Below are 24,240 nucleotides of genomic sequence, written 5' to 3'. Positions count from 1 at the left end.
AAATCTTCTTCTGGCTCCTTCTTCATGACAAGATTAGTACTAGAAATATGCTACACCGCAGAAGTATGTATCTTGAGGATTACAGTTGCGCCTTATGTGGGGATGGCACTGAAGAGACTACTATCCAGCTATTTTGGGACTGTCAGTTTGCTTGGACATGTTGGAATTCAATCACTACCTTCAAAGACAGAGGCATCTCTACCTATGATGAAATACTCCTCACTCTGGGTCAACTACCTGCAGACATTGCAATGGAGATTGTTATTACGGGGTGCTGGAGCATCTGGCTGACAAGGAACGATAAGATTTTCAGAAGGGCACCAATACACCTAGATTCTTGAAAATTCTATCTGAGAGAAAGCCTACAGATTATCAGTATTATAGCTAAGCAAGAGAAGGCCACGTTGATCAGTAATTGGATAACACGTCACCTGTAATCGTTTCGATGTTTCATAGAAAGGGCATCGGTTGACCCACTAGTTTTGGGCATGATTTGTAATATGTGTACTATATTTAGTTAATTAATGAAAATTACTACGGTTTCGGCTCCAAAAAAAAATGGCAGGTTATCAGAATTTGAGTCCAACTATGTATATTTCTTTACTCATGTTAAGCGCATCGTTATATGTTTGGCGCATAAAGACTGAATTAATACTTGTGTGCATTTTATTTAAATTCATACATGTTGTTGTTTCAAAATACACATGTTTATTGAGACGTTCGTGCACGTGCATCCTTACTAGTTAGATAAAGTCTTCGTTCCGGTTAAACATTTCCAGTTTTTGTGTGAGCTCAAGTTTCTGTACATAAAGTGAGGACCAACATCTGCAGCCTGTAGGATATAGGGTGATCTATACATCTCTCCCTTCCTCGAGTTTCTGAGCAACACAGCCGGGCGTACGTAACACGGGATAAACCCCCCACCGACGCACCCAGCCGACGATGGTTTCCCATCACACACAAACAAGCATTGTCGACGGCCAATTATTTGACAGCATGCAAAAACTCCCATCCTCACGACTTGGTCTTGAACGGGACGTAGTTCTTGAGCGACTCCGTGACGCCCTCGATGGACGCGACCGCCGCGGCGAGCGACACCAGGAAGCAGAGGAAGCTGAGCGTCTGCAGCGCCACCCACCTCGTCGTGTACCTCGGTATCCCGCGCTGCCGGATGTACATCTCCACGGGGAAGTAGACGGTGAGCGGCCAGAAGCCGATGGCGCCCAGGAAGCCGAGGATGTCGTTGAAGAAGGGCATGAGGATGGCCAGCAGCGTGCTCACCATCACGAACGCCGTCCTCCACGTCAGCCTGAAGAGGTTGAGGTTGAAGCCGAGCCGCTTGCCGTTGCCGGCGGCGACGCGGTGCTCGCGGGTGATGAACCCGGCGTTGGGCCAGGTGGCCGCGGCGAAGGTCTCGACAGCGGCGAAGATGGGCTGGCAGAACACCTGGTAGGCGCCCACCAGGTGCACCACGATGCACACGTTGGCGAAGTCGATGAGCCAGTAGGGCTCGTAGAAGCCGAAGCCGGTGAGGATGTTCCCCTTGGCGCCGTTGCCGAACGCCGCGTAGCCCAGGCAGCCGCACAGCATGTAGAAGGCCGTCGTGGTGGACACCCCCACCAGGGTCGCCTTCTTCATCGTCTTGTTCTCCGCCGGCGGAGACCTCACCGTGTCCTACGTACAACAGGTTCATTCTTTCAGCCTTGTACCGAAGCAGCACATCGTCAACCTCGGGAGGACTTTCCCATGCAGCGGTTGCTCACCTGGATTTCTATGAGGATCATGGAATAGGAGTAGGCGAAGGCGATGTCGCCGAGCGCCTGGAACGCGAGCCAGATCTTCTGGGCCGAATCGACGTCCACGCCAACCTCGGTGCCGGTCAGGGTGGCCTTGCCGGTCGGGCCCGATATGGTCTGCGCCAGGGAGAGGCCGACGGCGATGGAGGCGTAGGTGAAAGACATGACGGCGGCGAGGATGGAGAGCCACCAAAGGTCGTGGAAGTTGGGCACCTGGGAGAAGAAGATCTGGATGACCCCGAACACCACCATGTACATGGAGTCGTACACGCCGCAGTCCGCCGCCCGGCCGTTCTTGTGGAAGCAGTTGGCCTTGTTTATAGCACTGTTCGTGGATGGATCATCCGGTCACTCAACACGCGAAAAATCTCGGACGAGACATTGAAACCTTTTCAGATGATGATGAATCGACTTACGCCGCGCTGATGGACGCTGTGATCGTGTACCCGATTGCAGTCCCGACCAAGTTGACGTACTGGAAAACGCCACAGGCCCACACTTGCCAGCGACCTGCACGCACAAAGCAGCACACACCAGCACAGTTAGTCCTGCCATGCGTCTTCAAATCTGGATTCAGGAAGAAGCTCCTCGGTGGTCAGTTGGGTTGCATTCCAGGAGAGGGACACGAGACTTACTCAAGTAGGATGCGACGGCGTCCATGTAGGTGTAGTTCCTCTTCCCGGTGAGCGGATCGCCGGTGCGGTAGCAGTCCGCGAGGAGGCCGGAGGTGTAGTAGGTGATCGCCGCGAAGAGCATCAGGGTGATCGGCCCGACGACCCAGCCCAGCTGCGCCGTTGCCCAGGCGAGGGAGAGCACGCCGGAGCCGATGACGGCGGTGATGATGTGCGCGCTCGCTGTCCATACCGTCCCTGCTCAACATATTGGCTGTCAGTCAGTTGCTGCAGGAAACCATCTTGGAAGTTCTAGTACTGTTCGGTCGTCGTAATTGCTGCTGAAACTTTACGGTTTCAGTTTAAACACTCTGCATTTTGATAACTTCTAGCACTAACAAAAATCAACCAAAGTTCGCAAGGAAAAATATAACGATGATTTGCACTACATACTACAGAGTAACGTATTCTAGCAGTGTGGAAATGTCAGTTAGAAGTCATGAAAAAATCATAATAATGTATACATTGTTGCAAGATGTATGAACCTAACAATTTTGACCCAACTTGTGCCATTTTTGTGTGCTTTATGAAGGAAATAGTATGATAGTCTCAAACATATTGCAACCGTATGTAACTTGTTTCCTAGAACAGCGCACAAACGGACATGATTTTAGCTGAAATTTGCATGTTTATGCTTCATCTAGTAATTTGCGTGCTCAACATTTTCTGGCAATTTCACTACCAAAACATTATCTTGGGATGAGTAATTCTCAAGACATAGAGGTGGACAAACTCTTGCAGGATATCACGAACACACCAACATTTTCCATGAACCTATTGTGATCGGGGCACAAAAGAGGCATGGGGATACTATGGTTGTAACCCCAGGCCTAGGATCAAATTTATGCACAGATCTCTTAGGAATATCACAAAACTATTAGTAAATGCTACTGAAATTTTGCAGCCCTTGGCGTAGCCTGGCCATGGGCCATGGCTCCGCCTCGACAGAAAAACCATTCACTTGTGTGTGGATCAAACAGAGAACATAAATAAAGGGTCCAATCAGTAACATAATGTGATACTCCTATATATAAAAAAGCGTCAAATATTGCTAATACTTGCATATTAGCGACTGGCCTTTTGGATGAATATATATCCATCCAAACCACTAGTAAACAAAATTACAAAAAAGTAATATTTTGCGCATGGTAAGTATGAATACTATTTTTGTATATTGGTGTATTAATTTTAGAAAAAATAATTCAACCAGGATCCTTGGTTTAATTTCGAGTAATAAACAAATAAACCTTAATTAAAACTAAAACTAGTCTAAAAATAAAAACAACCCTTCAACGGAAGAGTACAAAAAAAATTTCTTGCCAAAAAATTTGCAAGTTCAAAGTTGAACTTAATTGAACAAGTCAAACAATTCTATTTTCTCACAATCACAAGATCTTAAAAGAACAAATGAGGTGACATGTGTATATCTTCAACCCATGTGTGCCTACATTTTCAAAAGGTCTAACTTTCCAATGTTATCTTCGTAAATGTCAAAAGGAAATCCTGACCTTGAGAAGAATAAAAAATACTTAGGGCTCCTTTCGTTCACAAGGTTGTGTAACCCAAGCAATAGATATGTAGAATTGCAGTTTCGTGTCATCTTGTATCATACATGGTTGAAAGGATGTTTGATTGATCAATGCAAAAACAGGATAACCTTTCTAAGTTGTTGGAGTCAATAAAGTGATTTTAAAATACTATGGAATGACACGCAAAAAAAAAGTGATTTTAAAATATGAGTTTCAATGGTATAAATAAAACAACCCAAGGATTACACTTCGAAATCCCTTTGAATCAAAGATGCATGTAGGTGAGGCCTCACATTATACTACTACCTGAGTAAAATTGTGTGTAACTTTGCGCTATAATGTTACGCTTTCCTATTTCTATTTGTATATGATCAAAAGATGATAGCAGCCTACTACCTCCGTCTTGATTTATTAGTCTCCTTTGTAGTTTATGCAAATTTTTAACTAAAGACTTAACTGACAAAATTTTAATGCATGTCAACAAAAATAATATCGTTGGATTCGTCTTTAAACATAGTTTTCAATGACATAATTTTTTATAACAAACATGAATATTTTGTTAGTTAAATTTATGATTAAAATTTGACACAGATTATAATGAGGACCAATAAACCAGGACGGAGGCAGTACTACATAGAACCTACTCATAGAGACAAGAAAATGTCAAGACAAGGCCTCATGAATGTCCCTTGATGATCTGCGTTTGCTTTTGGCCGGTCAACTCCAGGATACGATATTGACTCCTTTTTTCTCTCATGGTAGCTAGGAGGAGAGGATATTAAAGGCCTCTTTTGGTTCATAGGATAGGGTTATCATAGGAATAGGAATCTTGTAGAAAATGAGATGGCATGTATCTCAAATCGTATGAGTAGGAATAGGAAACAAGATGTCATTTGGTTGACACCAAAGGAATTTTTCCATTGAGTCTAGGCTCTTTTTTATTTTCGTATGAAATGTGGAGGATAGGAACTAATCCTATGTAAGAATAAGAATCCATTCCTATGAACCAAAGGGCTCTAAAGAAAAAAAATCCTATAAGAATCCTATCTTCTAGAGTTTCTATGAAATTCCTCTAAACCAAAATCAAAGGAGGCCATAAAAGCCTAGCTACTACGTAGAAACTAGGAAGAGGCCATACATATAGTCATGGTTTGGTAGCGGGGCCGCGTAGAGGCGAGCGCCCGCCCGAAGGTCAGAGACGGCTGCCCTACGGCGCATCGATCGGATCGCATCGGTGAGCTCATCCGCGCAGACTCCGCGTCCCTCTCGGGCGGCCATGCCGTGTCTCTGACGAGCTTCTCGAGTCAAACGACAAAAGCAAGCCCGTCTTTTTCCCGCTCCTAGTCCTACTACTCCATACTTACCCATAGGCCATAGTACAATCTGCTGCGTTGAAGGGATCGAAAGGATATGATCCGTGGCTCCACGCCCAAGCCGTACGACGTGCTTCCAAACGCCATGGGTCAGATTTTGCGTCAAAGCTCATATCGCCTCCGTGTGTTGCTCGCATGGGATGCGTGCAAGTAATATTACTTCCATTCCCACATAGAACTGTCCAAGGGAATCGACTGAAAGGGAAACTTGACCCGTGCGACACTGATACGGCCTGGCTCAGTTTAAGCAGCAGTACATCGCGTGAGGGAAACAGATTCCGCCGGGCAAGAAACCACCACCGGGAAGAGTGCCGGCCCCGAACGGGGGCTTTCGCCGAGTTGGTGAGATTGACAGGTTAGCACGCAGAATGAGCAATCAGGGGTCAGTCGTTCGGTCTGACCGTCGACGTACGCCGGTGGCTTCAGCGTTCAGGGGCGGCGCTGTCCTGGCCTACTACCAGCGCCTCTCCTCTCGTCAAAAAGGGTAGCTAGCTGAGGGGAGATACTAATTTTCCTCCAACACGTGCTGGTCAAGGAATCTGTAAAGTGGCGGTAGGGCAATCGCAGGTCAGTCAGAGATGCGCGCCTGTAAATTCCATATGGAGCATCCACGCTACCCTCCCCGCGCGCCCGGATGCTGACAACGGCAAAGAGTTCGACGTTTCTCCCCAGTAAATTGATTGATTAGCTAGCGCTATTACGGTGAGACACGCTGCTGTTACGGGAACGGAGTAGAGGCACAGCTGTTCACCGTGCATAGGGGTAGGGGTAGGGGCAGCAGCAGTAGGATAGCCATGCACAGTGAACAGGTGCGCCGTTTCTCTCCGGCCGAGTTTGACCGTGCGACCCACATGCGACCCATGCGTGCGACCATGTGGACTCGTCTCTGCTTGATTTGAGCTAATAATTGGTAGAAAAATATTGGTGCCGGGACAAATCTAGCTGGGACGTGCACGTCAGACGATATGCTTGTTCTTTTTTTCTTTTCTTTTTTGCATTCTTCTTCCTCTCTATCTGATCTGGTGTAGGTCACAAGCCTCCGATTTGGAATGGAACGAGACCAAAGAGACCGACGTGAGGCGACAGCCGTCCAACCCTTGCGAGCAGTAGGGCACATGGTGACCGTGCGGTCCCCCACGGCGGGAGGACCGGTGGGAAGCATGGTGACCGTCAGTACCTAAACTTCCCGGTGGTTTCTCTCCGCCTTCCGCCTTCGCTGAACACGAGCGGAGAGTAGCCTCGCGTGCGGTCCCCCACGGCGGGAGGCAAATCCGCACCCGAACTCCATAGTGCCAACAAAGACAGCGCAGCACATGCTTCCCAGCTCGGCAGCGGCGACTGACGGCGGCGACCGCCGCACAGCACGACCGTGTCGTGGCGATAGCACAAGAACAGAAAATCAACCGCGCCGGCCGGCGGTAGGGTTTTGGCGCCATGAAAAGCTAGCTGAAGCTGAACTGGGCACATGATAGGCGTGCAATTTTGCAGCGACGCGAGTTGAAGGAGGTGAGTAGCTGAGCTGAGCATGATGCTGCTTACCTGTGCGCCGCTGCTTGCCGTCGTCGTCCACGTCGGCGTCGCCGCCCTGCGCCGGGGGAGAGGGGTAGTAGGCCTCGCCGGCGACGGCGCCGTTGCCGCCGTTCCGCGCCGCCATCTCCACGTCCTTGGTCATCCCTCCGTCAGTGCAGTGCTCGATCGTCCCTCTCCCCCTTCCTCCCTCACCTCCCTCTAGCTGTGCCGTGCCTCTGGCTGGGAGGATGGGTAGGTGGTGTGGCTGTCCAGAACCAGAACGAGTGAATGACAATCAGAGAGAAGAGCCTGACCTACTATATATACAGGGGGTGAGCCGTACACGCGCGTATGCTATCCTAACATTTACTTCCCTTTTTGTTTATTTGTTCACATCGTAGGACGCTGGAAATGCACGGACTAGGCCTTTCCACGGTCGTTTTTGGTTCCAACAAAGCTGCCAACTTTAACACGGAGAGGTCAAACATTGTGTTTTAGATTGGCTTGGTGTAGCAGTAGTATGCTTCAACCAACCAATAAAGCAGATCCCCTTAATCAAGTTATTCAATCCTAATAAATGTAACACTTGCTTAGTTAATCAATTTTCTTGCGGGTAAATTAAAATTTGAGGTTGTAAGAGCATCTACAACCTAATATGCCCCCCTAAACATCTATGGACGCGTCCGGGGGAATGCCCGGACAGCGTTGGATGGCTCCTCATTTATTCTCTGGGACAACCACATCCAAATGCAAATACATGTGCGTCCATCATATAGCACAAATTCATCGTCAATTCAATCATGCAACAAAGCAAACTCAAGCGCAATTCAACAATTCCACATATGCCGAAAAAAAGTATGACAATTCATAAATAGGTGATACAATAATGACTCATTCACATTCGTGTGTTGATCTACTTCTTCACCTCAAGCCACTTTTTGCCTTCTAGATCAAACAGGGAAGCGTCGGCCAACACGATCCTCGCCTCCGTGTCCCGGGCTGGCTGCGGACTCTCTTTCTCGAGCTCAATTAACGCAAAAGTCTTTGCCTGCTCGAGCTCCTATTTGACATATGGCTCATACATCTCCAAGTCAATCATCTCCTTCCAAAGCAGCAATTTTTTGTTCACCCTTTCCCCTCCTAATCCATCCTCTCCTTTTGCGCATATAGAGTCAATGCTTGTGGTCAAAAAGCTTCACACAACAAAACATCCTCCTTGGATGAGAATTCTAGACCTCTTACATGGGTGTCTTCTTTTTCTGGTACGACTGGCCGATATTTGCTTAATATCATACATAGTTGATATCCCCAAAGTCGTAATGCATAGACTCTTGATTGTCATTGATCATGCCCGTCGTGATAGCCTCCTAAAATGGTCATGATCACTAATTAATGATGTATGCAACAAAAACATTCTATGCATTGGTAAATTAATTCAATGACATACGTATCCCTAAGTTGGTTCGATGGCATACGGAAAAAGGGGGACGGATCAATGCAAAGAGGGGCAAAAACTGTATTGTGTCCTACTCCGCTATTTCACCAAATAGGACTTGGGCAGGCTCAGAGTTAGCGGTTCCTAGAGTTGTCCCCGCTCATTACAGTTGCGATGAGTCGTACACCATCTTGAACGCCTCTAATTGCGCCCAGCCATCCAGAAACCCCGAAAAATCGTTCGGCCGAGCAGAGTCAGTCACGACATGGGCGGATGGCACCTTCCTTCTCAGCGGCAGAAAGGACGCGAACTCGGTCGCATCTGGAGCAGACACGTCCATGTCGGCGATGATCACTGCTTGCTCTCTCGTAAGAGTGGTTGGGTAACCCCCAAGTGCAAGTGTGAAGTAACCTAGCAATAAGTATTTCCTTCAGTAGCGAACTAAGATTTATCGAATCAGAAGGAGTTCTTCCAGCAAACAAAGCCATCGGTACATGCACACGAAACACAAGACAAACTTGTCCCCAACACATCAAGAAGGTTGCCAAGCTTCTTGTCTGGTTAACTACAAGATTAAATTGCACCGTATGGTAGGGACTAATATATAGATAAAAATATAAATAAAAGAAATAGTACAACAGGTAAACAATATTTTTGGTAAAGTGTTCAGTATAAGAAGATAGACCCCCGGGCCATAGGTTCACTAGTGGCATCTCTGGATCATTACAGTTGGTTAGTGATCAAATTGCAACATTATATTTCTGACTATGATCATTCTTCATGGAATAATCTCATATCGGCATTACGTCTGTATAGATCATTATCCAACTGGATCTACAGCTAATACTCCACTCCAAGACTGCTATCCAACATGCATCTTGAAGTATTAAGTTCATAGCAAATAGAGCATTGTAATAAGCATGATGATATAATAGACAATAAAACTATCATCCAAGTATGATAAAGAAACAACCATTTTATCCTTAGTGGCAATAATACATTGGCCAAAAAAGAAAAATAGATTGAAGAGCATACAAAACTATTCAAATATATGCCAAAGAAACCTCAAAAGATTCAATTGATAGATGGAGAGGCAACAACTTTGATAGAGAGGATTGATGACTTCATCGGGATAAGAAGGATTTTGCATCTGAAGTTATGCAACCAAAGCTAGACTACGCGGAGAAGAATCAAAAAGAGAAGTTGGGGAGATGGTGAGAGATGAACGAGAACACGAAGAGCAAGCTTGACATGGAGGAGTGCAGGTTCCAACTCAAGGAGAGTCGGTTGAGCGAGAGAGGACGGCTAAGGAAATGTTGTTAAAGTGTGTGATGCTTAACGGTGAGAATGTGATTTATATCTATTCGGAACTGAAGATCAATTAGTTACGTGCACACACCTAGGAAATAGGAGAGGAAAACTGATAAAGGATACCATTTTTGGGAATCCAATTTTGCACGCTAGTTCTAAAGCCTTTAAAAATGTTACTAAAGTTGTTTTAAATATTGACTTTTTAGAGAATCTGCAAAGGTTGCTCTTAAGAAGTTACGGCAAATTGATAGATTTTACCCTCATAGGGCTACAATTGAGGGCATAGGCTTTATATATAGTGATGGCATGTTGTCTTAAAAACCATCACAAACAATTTTCTACAAAAGTAACCGGTGATGAGAAAATGTATGATGGTATCTAAAAACAATCTCCTATGTTACATTAAAAAGTTCATTGTGATTAGCTTTAGTGGACCCGAAGTTTTGGTTACGGTTGTTAGATTAAAAAGAGCCCAAAAATATTGGTGACCTTTGTACTTGTAGAAATTCATATGGTAATTGATTAAGCCTGTCAAATTAGAATTGGCTTTTATTGTGGTGGTGACTTCTTTTTTCGTGTGCCACTATTTACTATGTGTGGTCATTTTTCTAGTGTCTTCCTCCTCCTCCAAGTCAATCCTTTTGTTTTTGTTTTCATCCTCTCTTTCTGCATAAATTAGATGATACTCCATTCATTTCTACGGAAATTGATTTTAATATATTTCAACAAAATTTGCTTGTATGAAATATAAATATTTGGACTAATAATATAAGAACTAGAACTATACATACAAATAGTTTAGTTGTAAATATTATTTTATTACATGGATATATTTCTCTGCATGATCACATGTTGAAATGACATACTTATGTGTTAATAGAGAAATAGTATTTATTTTAGGAAAAACCATCATAGCTAGCTATATTAAAATCAAAATAAGGTTACATCATTTGTGAGCTTACAAACAACAAAATCAGGTGGCTCATCCAACCAACTATAAGAAGACTTATTACAATAACTATAGTTTGCTAGCACATGAATCGCTTGATTAGCCGAACAAAAACATTGGTTAAATATGATCTTTTGGATCATTGTAGTTGTATCCACGCACTCCATAAAAATAGCCGATGCTGCGTCTCACCATCTTGTTTGTCCAGTGCAAAAATTAATCACTTGAAAATAGTCCGATTCTGCCTCAAATCTGGATCGTAGCAGCTGGCCAAACGCACACGGCGGCATCGATCGAGGGACCAGCCTGAAAGCAAGTTTGGCCCTAAAATAAGTATTTCCTCCGTTCGAAAAAGCTTATTCCAATCTTGTCTCTCAAATGAATGTATCTAGCACTCATTTGATGCTAGATACACTCATTTGAGAGACAAGCTTTTTCGGACGGAGGGAATAGCTCTCTACCATCGGTCACCAAACACCGATTCGGAATGACGTGCCGCCCCGTCGCCGCATCTCGCCGTCGCCACGCACGCCGAACACTCCCCGACCGTACGGCACTTACTTCATTTCTTGATTGATGATCCGGTCTCGATGGCCGTACGCGCCATGCATGGCCGCTCCGGTGCAAGAAACCACACGAATACGGTGGGCGGATTGGGCGGACGAACGTGCGAGTGTAGAGCAACGCGCCCAACGGATTCGGGAGCGATCGTACGTACGTGCACCGGGACTGGTCCCGTCGGTCCGTGGGAACCTCCCGCTGGTTTCCCATTTTCTCCGTGGAGAAACCCGTACGCTTGTGACACTTCAGCCAAAGTGTATAAACAACCAGAATGCGTGCGTGAGCCTGGGTCCCTGCACACAAAATTAGGGTTCAGGATAGTGATCCGTCTCAGCATCATCGCCGATGAGCCCCGGGCGTTTGACTATTCAAGTTCTTCCAGCATGCCACGCAAATAATTGAAGTAGGAGCAGCTGTGCAACGTGAAGCATCGGCTCGGGGGCAACTGATTGATCGCCGGCCACGAGGGAATCCGCGGTACGGGACGCCGGGCGCAACAAGACACGAGTCATCATCGCCCATGTTGCGTGGTCAAATTCACACTGCCGCGGGCGCGACCGGTTGATCCGGGCCTTGTGGCGCCGTGATGTCACTGATGCTGTGTCGCCTCCCTCCGTATCACAAGACGAGGTGTGTGTTTTCTCAAAAAAGAAAAAAAAAAGACGAAGTGTGTTTTTGTTTTGCTAGAAGATTGATCCCGACTCATACAGTATGGTTTACAGACCATGAAATTGACACCCCTAGCCTCATTTTCACAAGTATCTAATACTCTTTCCGTCTCATAATATAATAGCGTTTTTGATACTAGTGTAGTATCAAAAAAAATTATCTTCGAATGTTATTTGTTATCTCCTAAACCCGAGCAACTATTGGTCAAACTTTTATCTCCGAATGCACCCAATGTTTTGAAAGGGGGGCTATTGAACAGGCATGAAGCAGAAGCCCAAACATATCAATTCTATCGTTTTTGGCTGTGTGCATCCTTAATATCTTGACTAGGTCTTGACATAGTGTCATTGCAGAAGCCGGGTGTAATAGATATCATCTAGATATTAATATGTTATTCCTTCTTAGAAATTTTTAGCTCTGCCGCTTACTCAAAAGAAAATCAGCTATATCATGTCATAAGAGAACTGAATAGTTAAGTGTATTATTTCCATGCCTAATTTTCCATGAAAGATATTAAACTAACTACTTTATTTGACGGGCATAGAAGGTGCCAAAACAAGACAACCAGCAAACGAGATGTACTTTGGTTTAATCGATCATGTCCGTCTTTTTTTCGTTTCTTTATTAGATTCGATCATGTGTTTGTCTTGATTCTCATGCAGTTGGCCACCTGGAAGAACTGCGCCTGAATACTGATTCAACTCTTAAGATTCCTTACTAATTATTCCGACCTTGATTGAAACATTGTACCTTTGTTGCATGGCCGACTATAGATCAGAAACCGTAATAACAAGTGGCAAAAAATAACTTCAAGCTAGCTTTGCGTTCATATCATTGACAAATAAGTACTCCCTCCCTCCGTTCCCAAATATATGACGTTTTGCTAGTTCAAATATTTGAAAATGGAGGGAGTATACTGTTTTGGTTTTCCATCCAAAAAAATATGCGACAATATATATGCAGGAGATCGCTTATCAGATATTCCCTCAATAGAAGAACTTTTTTAGTAACTAACAAGGCCACTATCCAAGTATTTTGAAATTCTGCCGCGTACTCTCAAAGACTTCACACGATCGCTAACCCGATTTTTCTTTCAGTAGTGGCCTCTTTGGTTTGCAGTTGCACACCCTCCTTGAGTCTCCCTTTTCGGGGAAAAAGAATCTTTTAGTACTCCTTAGTCTTTGAAAATACACTCAACGATAGTGCACAGGTCAACAGAATGAAACGATTTTGACATTCAATACCCTGGTCAATACAGGCATATTAGTTGCAACAAAGGGTGGCCACATTTTAATCAAGGACCAAATGCAACGAGTATCATGTTTGCTATTTTGGCGGGGTCGCGAAAGCTGCCTGGGCTTCAAATGAAGATTATTATCGAGCTGGTCACGTACGACCTGTCGACTTCAACAGGATTTGTTAATGAACAAAAAATGAGCAGGATCTGGCGGCAGTTCAAATCAATTATTATTAAGGTGGCAGTTCAATAAGCTGCACATGTACAGAAGATTTGACTGAACATTTGCATATCGCGTGCGCCGATAATTGCTGGGTTTTGAGAGGTTCCTTGAGATTCAGATGGATATCGACGAACATCGGATGAAAGCAGTGCAACTTGATGCTACAAGGACAGGGATAATCACATCGAAACACGCCAAATTTTGTGAGACCGACTGCCTACCGGCAAGCTCAAGGAGTGAGACAAGCTGACAATTTGACTGACAGCGAGTGAAGACTCAGGTGCTGTCCGCTTCCTGCTGGAAGTTAGATGCAGCAAGAATGCCAGAGATGTTAACACCTCAGATGCAATGCGCATTGCTGACAGAAGAGTGACAAATAATTTACATTCGCTGACGCATGTTCTTGTGTACCAAGCTGTGACTCAAATACAGGCTTGAAGATTTGTAGCGGAGGATAAAAATCAGAATTTTATGGGGATAAAAATCAGATTTTCTTCACAACTTTTTTTTGGTGCCCTAGTGCACCAGTACACCTCAAAGTGCTAGTATGCAAATGGTGTGAGAATTGAGAAAATTGACCATTTTTAAACAGATCTTTTTAAAACCTTGGTCAAATCTAATACTTCTACTTTTGCGTCAGCCTCACTGCGTTGAATTTGGCTATGTCAGCGCCATATGTTTTGTTCTTAGAAAAAATGCCTACCGTGTTCACGAGCAAAACTAAAAATCTAGTGTTAACACTATAGTCCTCGGAGTGCGAGAGCACCTTTCTGGGACTCCCCTTGGCTTCTTGGCCGTAAGCCCAAGAACATCGCCCGCTCATCTTTGAGGTCTCGAGGAGAAGAAACAAGAAGGTGGGAGAGGCTCTTAAAGATAATGCTTGGATCTTTTGAATCAAGCCCAAGGACACCGTGTCCGCTGACTACATCCGAGAGTTCTTCACTCTTTGGACTCATCATTTATTTCCACCTTGATGATCTTGCTGAGGACCGATATTGTGTGGAGGCTCTCTAATGATGGCATTTATTCGGCGGCCTCCGCCTACCAGGTCCAATTTTTGGATTTCGTTCTATCTCCCTGGACCGAATAATATGGAATAAATGGGTGCCGCCGAAGATCAAGTTCTTCACTTGGTCGGCCATGCAAGATAGCATTTGGACCGCCGACCGCTTGGCCAAGAGATGTTGGGAGAACTGTGGTTTTTGCCCCTTTTACAAAAGGAAACAAGAAACTGAGAGACGCCTCTTTTTCAAGTGTTGGTACACCCTTCTACTCTGGAACTCGGTGGCGGAAAAACTTGACCTTGCGCATGTGGATACTTCTACTTGGCATATGGATGTGTCTGTCAAAAAATAGTAGGATAATAGAACTGGCGCGCATACCCCACCGAGAAAAGCTATGGCATCACTCATCATGCTTGTCTCTTGGACGCTTTGGAATAAAAGGAATGCCCGCATCTTCCGGCACAAGAGCGCGCCCCACCGATTCTTCTAAACAACATTTTGGAAGATGTAAAGTTATGGGTTGCCGCGGGGGCAAAGAAGCTAGGGGAAATAATGATTCGTGAGTAATCACTATACGGTGTTGTAAGGGTCGAATGTAAAACTATTTTCCCTCTTAATTAATATATGAGGCAAATTTTTTGCCACCGTTTTAAAAGAAAATAGTCACCAGAGTTGAGTTGTTATAGTTTTTTCTTTTTGCAAAATGAGTTGTTCTGGTTCAACGCCGCTATCGCTGATGTTGACCTTCTTTCAATTTGTCACTAACATTTTTGCGAGCTATTGACCTATGGATTTTTATTTGACAGCATGGTTAATAATATAACCAGTTGTTGCCTATAACATATTGCATGCTATCTATAGTCAATGTGATAGTCAACATGTATATTAGTTACGTACAAAAAAATTACTAACATATGACCCACATTCCACCCTCACAAAGTTTCTTAGAGCATGTGTTACAGCCCGCTGTAAATCTATATCTCGCTTCTCTTCACTCTCTTCCAACTCAGCAAAAAGATAATGTTTAAATCCATATTTGCCCATTTACTTCACATTATTATACTTGCTTTGCGCAAACTCCAAGCTTTTTCCGACACCAATGCGTGTGAGGCTGGTCATAATGGGGAGGAACTTAGGAGTAACATCACACACTCCAATACAACTTTGCTTATGTGGCACATATTTAATGAAGAGAGAGGTGCTTGTGGTAACTAGTTAAGTTACCGGAACATCACACACTCCAAGAAACAATAAGTCTATAACCTAATAAATACATTGTTGCATGACACTACATAGATGTTTCTACCCACTATGAAGGTAGTAACATAGTCTAGGAAAGTGTGTAAGTTACTAGCTTATGTTCTTGCCCATTGTGACCAGCTTGACGCCAAAAAGGGTAAATTCAATATAAAAAAGACTGACATCTGTTAAATTTCCTGAAGGCGTTTGGGCTGACCTTTAAACTTTAAGAGAAAAGGTTGATTTTGCTAAAAAAAACATAGGATCATAACATTTTCCTCCACTACGGCTATGTCTCGCCCGTACCGATGGCCCAACGCTATAGTGCGATGTGAATTCATTTTTCTGTTGTATTTTCTTTTTGGGGTTTTTTTCACTATTTATAGCCCATTTTCCTCAGGTTTTTTGGAGTTTTGCTTTCTTTTTTTCATTTTTGATTTTTCTCGTTAGTTTTCGATGTTACTTCCCTTTTTTTCTTTGGTTTCCATTGATTTTTTCTGGTTTTCCGGTTCTTTTTATTTTATCTTTTTTCTTTCTTTGTTCAATATGTGGTTGGATTGTTTGGAGGACAATGGTGTCACCAGCCCACCAAGATTCAAGTCCTAAGAACATCTCCAGCCGTTCGGCCCCCCAGTGCACCGAAAAAGAGCGACCTGGGGGTGCGCCGGCGATAAACTCGGCGCTGGGGGCGGTTCGGCACCCAGCCGCCCCCAGGTTGCCCCCAGGCGCCGAATTCAGCCCACTTTCGCCCCAAAAAGGCCGGATATCTGCGTGAATCGGCCCATGTTCGGTGCGGTTTGGCGTGTTTCGGCGTGAATTTTCGCATACAAATAGAAATCAATTAGTTCATCACATAGTTCGGCGTGTTTCATCATATAGTTCGGCGTGTTCAACAAATAGTTCACTACAAATTATATAGTTTAACAAATAAAAATTCAAGTTTCATCACACGTCATTCCCGGCCTCGCCCTTGAGCCTCCATAGGTGCTCCACCAGATCCTGCTGCAGCTGATGATGCATCTGTGGGTCTCGGATCTCCTAACGCATACTGAGGTAGGCAGTCCAGGTTGCCGGTAGCTAGTGATCAACTTCGGCTAGAGGGCCCTGCCTGTAGTATGGTTCAGTGTCAAACACTAGCTCTTCCTGCTCGCTCTCAATGATCATGTTGTGCAAGATGACACAACAAGTCATGATCTCCCATATTTGATCTTTCGACCAGGTCTGAGCGGGGTACCGGACAATAGCAAATCGAGATTGGAGCACACCAAATGCCCGCTCGACATCCTTCCTGCAAGCTTCCTGAATCTTCGCAAACCAGGCGTTCTTGCCTCCTGGCACAGGGTTTGAGATGGTCTTCACAAATGTCGACCATCTCAGATAGATGCCATCAGCTAGATAGTACCCCTTGTTGTACTGCCGTTCATTGACCTTGAAATTCACCGGACGAGAATGACCTTCAACAAGCTTGGCAAAGACTGGGGAGCACTGCAGGACGTTGATGTCATTGTGAGTTCCTGGCATCCCAAAGAAAGAGTGCCAAATCCAGAGGTCATGTGTGGCCACTACCTCAAGCACCACACTGCAACCGCCTTTGGCGCCTTTGTACAACCCCTGCCAAGCAAATGGGCAATTATTCCATTTCCAATGCATGCAGTCGATGCTTCCGAGCATCCTAGAAAATCCTCTTGCTGCATTCTGTGCTAGGATCCGAGTAGTGTCTTCCGCATTGGGTATTCTCAAGTATTGCGGTCCAAACACTGCCATCACTGCCCGACAGAACTTGTAGAAACACTCTATGTTGGTGGACTCGGCCATGCGCCTGCTACCTCTTGAGCACTGCGTTGGTTTTCCCCGAAGAGGAAGGGATGATGCAGCAAAGTAGCGTAAGTATTTCCCTCAGTTTTTGAGAACCAAGGTATCAATCCAGTAGGAGGCTACCCGCGAGTCCCTCGCACCTGCACAAAACAAATAAATCCTCGCAACCAACGCAAATAGGGGTTGTCAATCCCTATAAGGCCACTTACGAGAGTGAGATCTGATAGATACGATAAGATAATATTTTTGGTATTTTTATGATAAAATATGCAAAGTAAAATAAAGGCAAAGGAAATAGCAAAGGAAATAACTAAGTAGTAAGAGATCAATATGATAAAGATAGACCCGGGGGCCATAAGTTTCACTAGTGGCTTCTCTCGAGAGCATAAGTATTCTACGGTGGGTGAACAAATTACTGTTGAGCAATTGACAGAATTGAGCATAGTTATGAGAATATCTAGGTATGATCATGTATATAGGCATCACTCCGAGACAAGTAGACCGATTCCTGTCTGCATCTACTACTATTACTCCACTCATCGACCGCTATCCAGCATGCATCTAGAGTATTAAGTTAAAAACAGAGTAACGCCTTAAGCAAGATGACATGATGTAGAGGGATAGACTCATGCAATATGAAGAAACAACCATCTTGTTATCCTCGATGGCAATAATACAATACGTGCCTTGCTGCCCCTACTGTCACTGGGAAAGGACACCGCAAGATTGAACCCAAAGCTAAGCACTTCTCCCATTACAAGAAAGATCAATCTAGTAGGCCAAACCAAACTGATAATTCGAAGAGACTTGCAAAGATAACCAATCATGCATAAAAGAATTCAGAGAAGATTCAAATATTATTCATAGATAGACTTGATCATAAACCCACAATTCATAGGTCTCAACAAACACACCGCAAAAAGAAGATTACATCGAATAGTTCTCCACAAGAGAGGGGGAGAACATTGTATTGAGATCCATAAAGAGAGAACAAGCCATCAAGCTACTAACTATGGACCCGTAGGTCTGAGGTAAACTACTCACACTTCATCGGAGAGGCTATGGTATTGATGTAGAAGCCCTCCATGATCGATGCCCCCTCCGGCGGAGCTCCGGAACAGGCCCCAAGATGGGATCTCGTGGACACAGAAAGTTGCGGTGGTGGAATTTGTTTTTTGGCTCCGTTTCTGATCGTTTGGGGGTACATGGATATATATATATATATAGGAGGAAGGAGTACGTCGGTGGAGCAACAGGGGGCCCACGAGGGTGGAGGGCGCGCCTGGTGGGGGTGGGCGCGCCCCCCTACCTCGTGGCCTTCTGTTTCCTTTCTTGACATAGGGTCCAAGTCTCTCGGGTCTTGTTTGTTGAGAAAATCACGTTCCCGAAGGTTTCATTCCGTTTGGACTCCGTTTGATATTCCTTTTCTTCGAAACCCTAAAACAGGCAAAAAACAGCAATTCTGGGGTGGGCCTCTGGTTAATAGGTTAGTCCCAAAAATAATATAAAAGTGGATAATAAAGCCCAATAATGTCCAAAACAGTAGATAATATAGCATGGAGCAATCAAAAAATTATAGATACATTGGAGACGTATCAGCGCCCATAGTCGTCGAGTGAATCACAGGGAGCTCCGTATGCCAGCATCCTCATAGCTGTCGTGCACTTCTGGATGGAGGTGAATCCAGGTGTGCCGGTGCAATCCTTCTTGCACTTGAAATAGCTGTCGAACTCTCGGATGGAATTCACAATCCAAAGGAAAAGCTTTCGTCTCATCCGATAATGGCGCCGAAATGTTTTTTCTCACCGTGCAATGGAGCGTCGGCGAAATAGTCCGAGTAGAGCATGTAGTAGCCTTCCAAACAATGTTGGTTCTTTGCTTTCAACCACCTAAGCGATGAGCCACCTCGTTGCGGCTTCTCACTGCTCGCGAGCAGGCCGGCGAGGGCGGCGAGCACCATAAGATGCTCCTGCTCCTGGGCGTCGGCTTCGGCTTCCTCATCCAGCAACGCCGCGAGCGCCTCCTCATCTTCGGAGTCCATCGCCGGGCCGGGTGATAACCCACAAGTATAGGGGATCGCAACAGTTTTCGAGGGTAAAGTATTCAACCCAAATTTATTGATCCGACACAAGGGGAGCCAAAGAATATTCTCAAGTATTAGCAGCTGAGTTGTCAATTCAACCACACCTGAAAACTTAATATTTGCAGCAAAGTATTTAGTAGCAAAGTAATATGATAGTAGTGGTAACGGTAGCAAAAGGTAATGATAACAAAAGTAATGTTTTTGGTATTTTGTAGTGATTGTAACAATAGCAACAGAAAAGTAAATAAGTGAAGAACAATATATGGAAAGCTCGTAGGCAATGGATCGATGATGGAGAATTATGCCGGATGCGGTTCATCATGTAACAATCATAACCTAGGGTGACACAGAACTAGCTTCAGTTCATCAATGTAATGTAGGCATGTATTTCGAATATAGTCATGCGTGCTTATGGAAAAGAACTTGCATGGCATCTTTTGTCCTACCCTCCCGTGGCAGCGGGGTCCTAATGAAACCAAGGGATATTAAGGCCTCCTTTTAATAGAGTACTGGACCAAAGCATTAACACATAGTGAATACATGAACTCCTCAAACTACAGTCATCACCGGTAAGTATCCCGATTATTGTCACTTCGGGGTTAACGGATCATAACACATAATAGGTGACTATAGACTTGCAAGATAGGATCAAGAACTCTCATATATTGATGAAAACATAATAGGTTCAGATCTGAAATCATGGCACTCGGGCCCTAGTGACAAGCATTAAGCATAGCAAAGTCATAGCAACATCAATCTCAGAACATAGTGGATACTAGGGATCAAACCCTAACAAAACTAACTCGATTACATGATACTGGATAGGTGATTCATTCCTCTCAACAAATTGGCGGTGAACCATAGCCTCATAATCCAAATAAGCAGGAGGCAACTCAATATCATATTCACGTATGGCTACACCAAGAAAATTAGCTATGCGGGTTGCATAAATTCTACAAAAGAAATCTCCATTAAATCTATTAAAATGCAACCTACGTGCAACAATGGCTCCCAAATTATAAGATTTATCCCCTAACACAACACTCCTAGGAATACTGAGGTCAGGGACACACATGTGACATGCCTCATCTTTATCATTAATGCATCTACCTATGAAGAGAGCAAAATAATGTATAGCAGGAAAGTGAATGCTCCCTATGGTAGCTTGTGTTATATCTCTAGATTCCCCCACAGTTATACTAGCAAGAAAATCTCTAAATTCAGATTTGTGAGGATCCCTGATACTACCCCATTGTGGAAGTTTGCAAGCAGTGGTAAAATCCTCTAAGTCCATAGTGTATGAATTTTCATAAAGATCAAACAGGACAGTTGGAGAATTACGTGAAGATGAAAATTCAAACCTCCGCACAAAGGAACTAGTGAGATAGTGATACTGGCTGCACTTCTCTTCCTCGAAGCTCACAAGATCAGCGTTATGCAAATACGCGTTAAATTCTTCCTTAATTCCCGCTCGATCCATAAAATTTTCTGAAGGCCATTCACAAGGACGCACTGGAGCGTTTCTTGGTGGCTCATCATCAGCATGACGCATTGCGAGCCTGGGCTCTTGTTTCCTTGAAGAGCCACCTTGATACATTTTCCTAAACATATTTCTTCCTCTGAAAAATTTCTGAAATTTTTAGTAACTTCAAAATAAAAGTGAACCAAACTCAATAATATTGATAGCAACTACTCCTACAAGTGCCTAGAGCCTATATCATGCATCAAAACTACTTTTGACCATATAAATTTGACATGCAAGCTCAAGAACAGGGTCACCTAAGCAGCACAAATTTGTAATGAATAAAGCACTAGAACAAAAACTAATTGGACCAATGGAGGAGTCATATACCAAGGAACAATCTCCCCAAGCAGTTTTGTGAGAGGTGCTTTGAGCAAGGAGATCGAAAATGGCAGCAAAATGAGCTTCGACTCGGGTATGAACTGGATATTCGTGTTTGTGGGAGGAATAAGGAGTGTGTGGGTGCAAGGATAAGTGGAGGAGGGCCACCATGGGCCCACGAGGCAGGGGGCGCGCCCTCCACCCTCGTGGCTAGGTGGATGACCCCCCTGCTGTGTTCTCAGTGCCAAATATTCTCAAATATTCTAGAAAAAATCATATTTAAATTTCAGGGCATTTGGAGAACTTTTATTTTCGGGGTATTTTTATATTGCATGGATAAATCAGATAACAGACAGAAAAATACTACTTTTGTTTTATTTAATATAAAAAAAGAAAGTAAAAGGAGGGTACAGAAGGTTGTGCCTTCTAGTTTCATCCATCTCATGCTCATCAAAAGGAATCCACTAACAAGGTTGATCAAGTCTTGTTAACGAACTCATTCCGAATAACATGGAACTGGAGAAATTTCGAATAACACTATGTTACCACAACGGGGATATGCACATCCCCAATAATAAGAATATCATATTTCTTCTTGACAGTAGGAAGAGGAAATTCAAAACCTCCAAATATAATCAATGGGATTTTTCCAATAGAGTTGATACTATGAACTTGAGGTTGTTTCCTCGAAAAGTGTACCGTATGCTCATTATCATTAACATGAAAAGTGACATTGCCTTTAGTCCAATCAATAACAGCCCCTGCAGTATTCAAAAAGGGTCTTCCAAGAATAATAGACATACTATCGTCCTCGGGAATATCAAGAATAACAAAGTCCGTTAAAATTGTAACGTTTGCAACTACAACAGGCACATCCTCACAAATACCGACAGATATAGCAGTTGATTTATCAGCCATTTGCAAAGATATTTCAGTAGGTGTCAACTTATTCAAATCAAGTCTATGATATAAAGAGAGATGCATAACACTAACACCGGCTCCAAGATCACATAAAGCAGTTTTAACATAGTTTCTTTTAATGGAGCATGGTATAGTGGGCACTCCTGGATCTCCAAGTTTCTTTGGTATCCCACCCTTAAAATTATAATTAGCAAGCATGGTGGAAATTTCAGCTTTTGGTATCTTTCTTTTATTTGTAACAATATCTTTCATATACTTAGCATAAGGATTCATTTTGAGCACATCAGTTAATCGCATACGCAAAAAGATAGGTCTAATCATTTCAGCAAAGCGCTCAAAATCCTCATCATCCTTTTTCTTGGATGGTTTGGGAGGAAAAGGCATGGGTTTCTGAACTCATGGTTCTCTTTCTTTACCATGTTTCCTACCAACAAAGTCTTTCTTATCATAACGTTGATTATTTGATTGTGAGTTATCAAGATCAACAGCAGGTTCAATTTCTATATCACTATCATTGCTAGGTTGAGCATTATCATGAACATTATCATTAACATTATCACTAGTTTCAGGTTCATTACCAAATTGTGTTTCAGCATCATGGATAGAGATATCGTTTGGATTCTCAGGTGTTTCAATAACAGGTTCACTAGAAGCATGCAAAGTCCTATCATTTTTCTTTTTCTTCCTTTTAGAAGGACTGGGTGCATCTATATTATTTCTCTGAGAATCTCGCTCAATTCTCTTAGGATGGCCTTCAGGATACAAAGGTTCCTGAGTCATTCTACCAGTTCTAGTAGCCACTCTAACGGCATAATCATTATTCTTACTATTCAATTCATTGAGCAAATCATTTTGAGCTTTGAGTACTTGTTCTACTTGAGTGGTAACCATAGAAGCATGTTTACTAATAAGTTTAAGTTCATCTTTGACATTAGCCATATAATCACCCAAGTGTTCAAGCATATTTGAATTGTATTTCAATTGTCTGCCAAAATAAGCATTAAAATCTTCTTGCTTAACCATAAATTTATCAAACTCATCTAAGCATGGGCTACCAAACTTAGTAAATGGGATTTCAGCTTTATCATATCTATAGAGAGAATTTACCTTTACTACCTGTGTCGGGTTATCAAGACCATGTATTTCTTCAATAGGAGAAGGATTAAGATCATATGTTTCTTCAACAGGCGGTAAATTAAGACCGTGTATTTCTTCAATAGGAGGTAAATTCTTAACATCTTCAGCTTTAATACCTTTTTCTTTCGTAGATTTCTTTGCCTCTTGCATATCTTCAGGACTAAGAAATAGAATACCCCTCTTCTTCGGAGTTGGTTTAGGAATAGGCTCAGGAGTTGGCCCAGGAAGTGTCCAATTATTTTCATTTGTCAACATATTATTCAATAGAATTTCAGCTTCATCCGGCGTTCTTTCCCTAAAAACAGAACCAACACAACTATCCAGGTAATCTCTGGAAGCATAGGTTAGTCCATTATAAAAGATATCAAGTATTTCATTTTTCTTAAGAGGATGATCAGGCAAAGCATTAAGTAGCTTGAGAAGCCTCACCCAAGCTTGTGGGAGACTCTCTTCTTCAATTTGCACAAAATTATATATATCCCTTAAAGCAACTTGTTTCTTATGAGCAGAGAAATATTTAGCAGAGAAGTAATAAATCATATCCCGAGGACTACGCACACAACCAGGATCAAGAGAATTAAACCATATCTTAGCATCACCCTTTAATGAGAATGGAAATATTTTAAGGATATAAAAGTAACAAGTTCTCTCATCAGCAGTGAACAGTGTGGCTATATCATTTAATTTAGTAAGATGTGCCACAACAGTTTCAGATTCATAGCCATGAAAAGGATCAGATTCAACTAAAGTAATTATATCAGGATCAACAGAGAATTCACAATCATTATTAGTAACAAAGATAGGTGAAGTAGCAAAAGCAGGGTCAGGTTTCATTCTAGCATTAAGAGATTGCTGCTTCCATTTAGCTAATAACCTCTTGAGCTCGTATCTATCTTTGCAAGCTAAAATAGCTAAAGAAGCTTCTTTATCAAAAA

At 43.4% G+C, this 24,240-nt stretch overlaps 1 protein-coding gene across 1 annotated transcript; it reads right to left on the bottom strand.

Moving 5' to 3' along the window:
• Positions 1 to 743: 743 nt before the first annotated feature.
• On the bottom strand, positions 744 to 7,178 carry LOC119329183 (amino acid permease 3-like). The gene is made up of 5 exons (XM_037602186.1): positions 6,909 to 7,178; positions 2,432 to 2,665; positions 2,213 to 2,306; positions 1,764 to 2,121; positions 744 to 1,674 (listed from the first exon to the last, which is right to left on the bottom strand). Exons 1-5 carry the CDS (start codon positions 7,039 to 7,041, stop codon positions 1,015 to 1,017), a joined length of 1,479 nt encoding a protein of 492 aa, XP_037458083.1. The 5' UTR covers positions 7,042 to 7,178; the 3' UTR covers positions 744 to 1,014.
• Positions 7,179 to 24,240: the final 17,062 nt, after the last annotated feature.

Source organism: Triticum dicoccoides, chromosome 7A, assembly GCF_002162155.2.
Source record: "Triticum dicoccoides isolate Atlit2015 ecotype Zavitan chromosome 7A, WEW_v2.0, whole genome shotgun sequence".
Taxonomy (NCBI): domain Eukaryota; kingdom Viridiplantae; phylum Streptophyta; class Magnoliopsida; order Poales; family Poaceae; genus Triticum; species Triticum dicoccoides.
The sequence above is the reverse complement of the archived record's forward strand: the minus strand, read 5'-3'. Positions and strand labels throughout refer to the sequence as shown.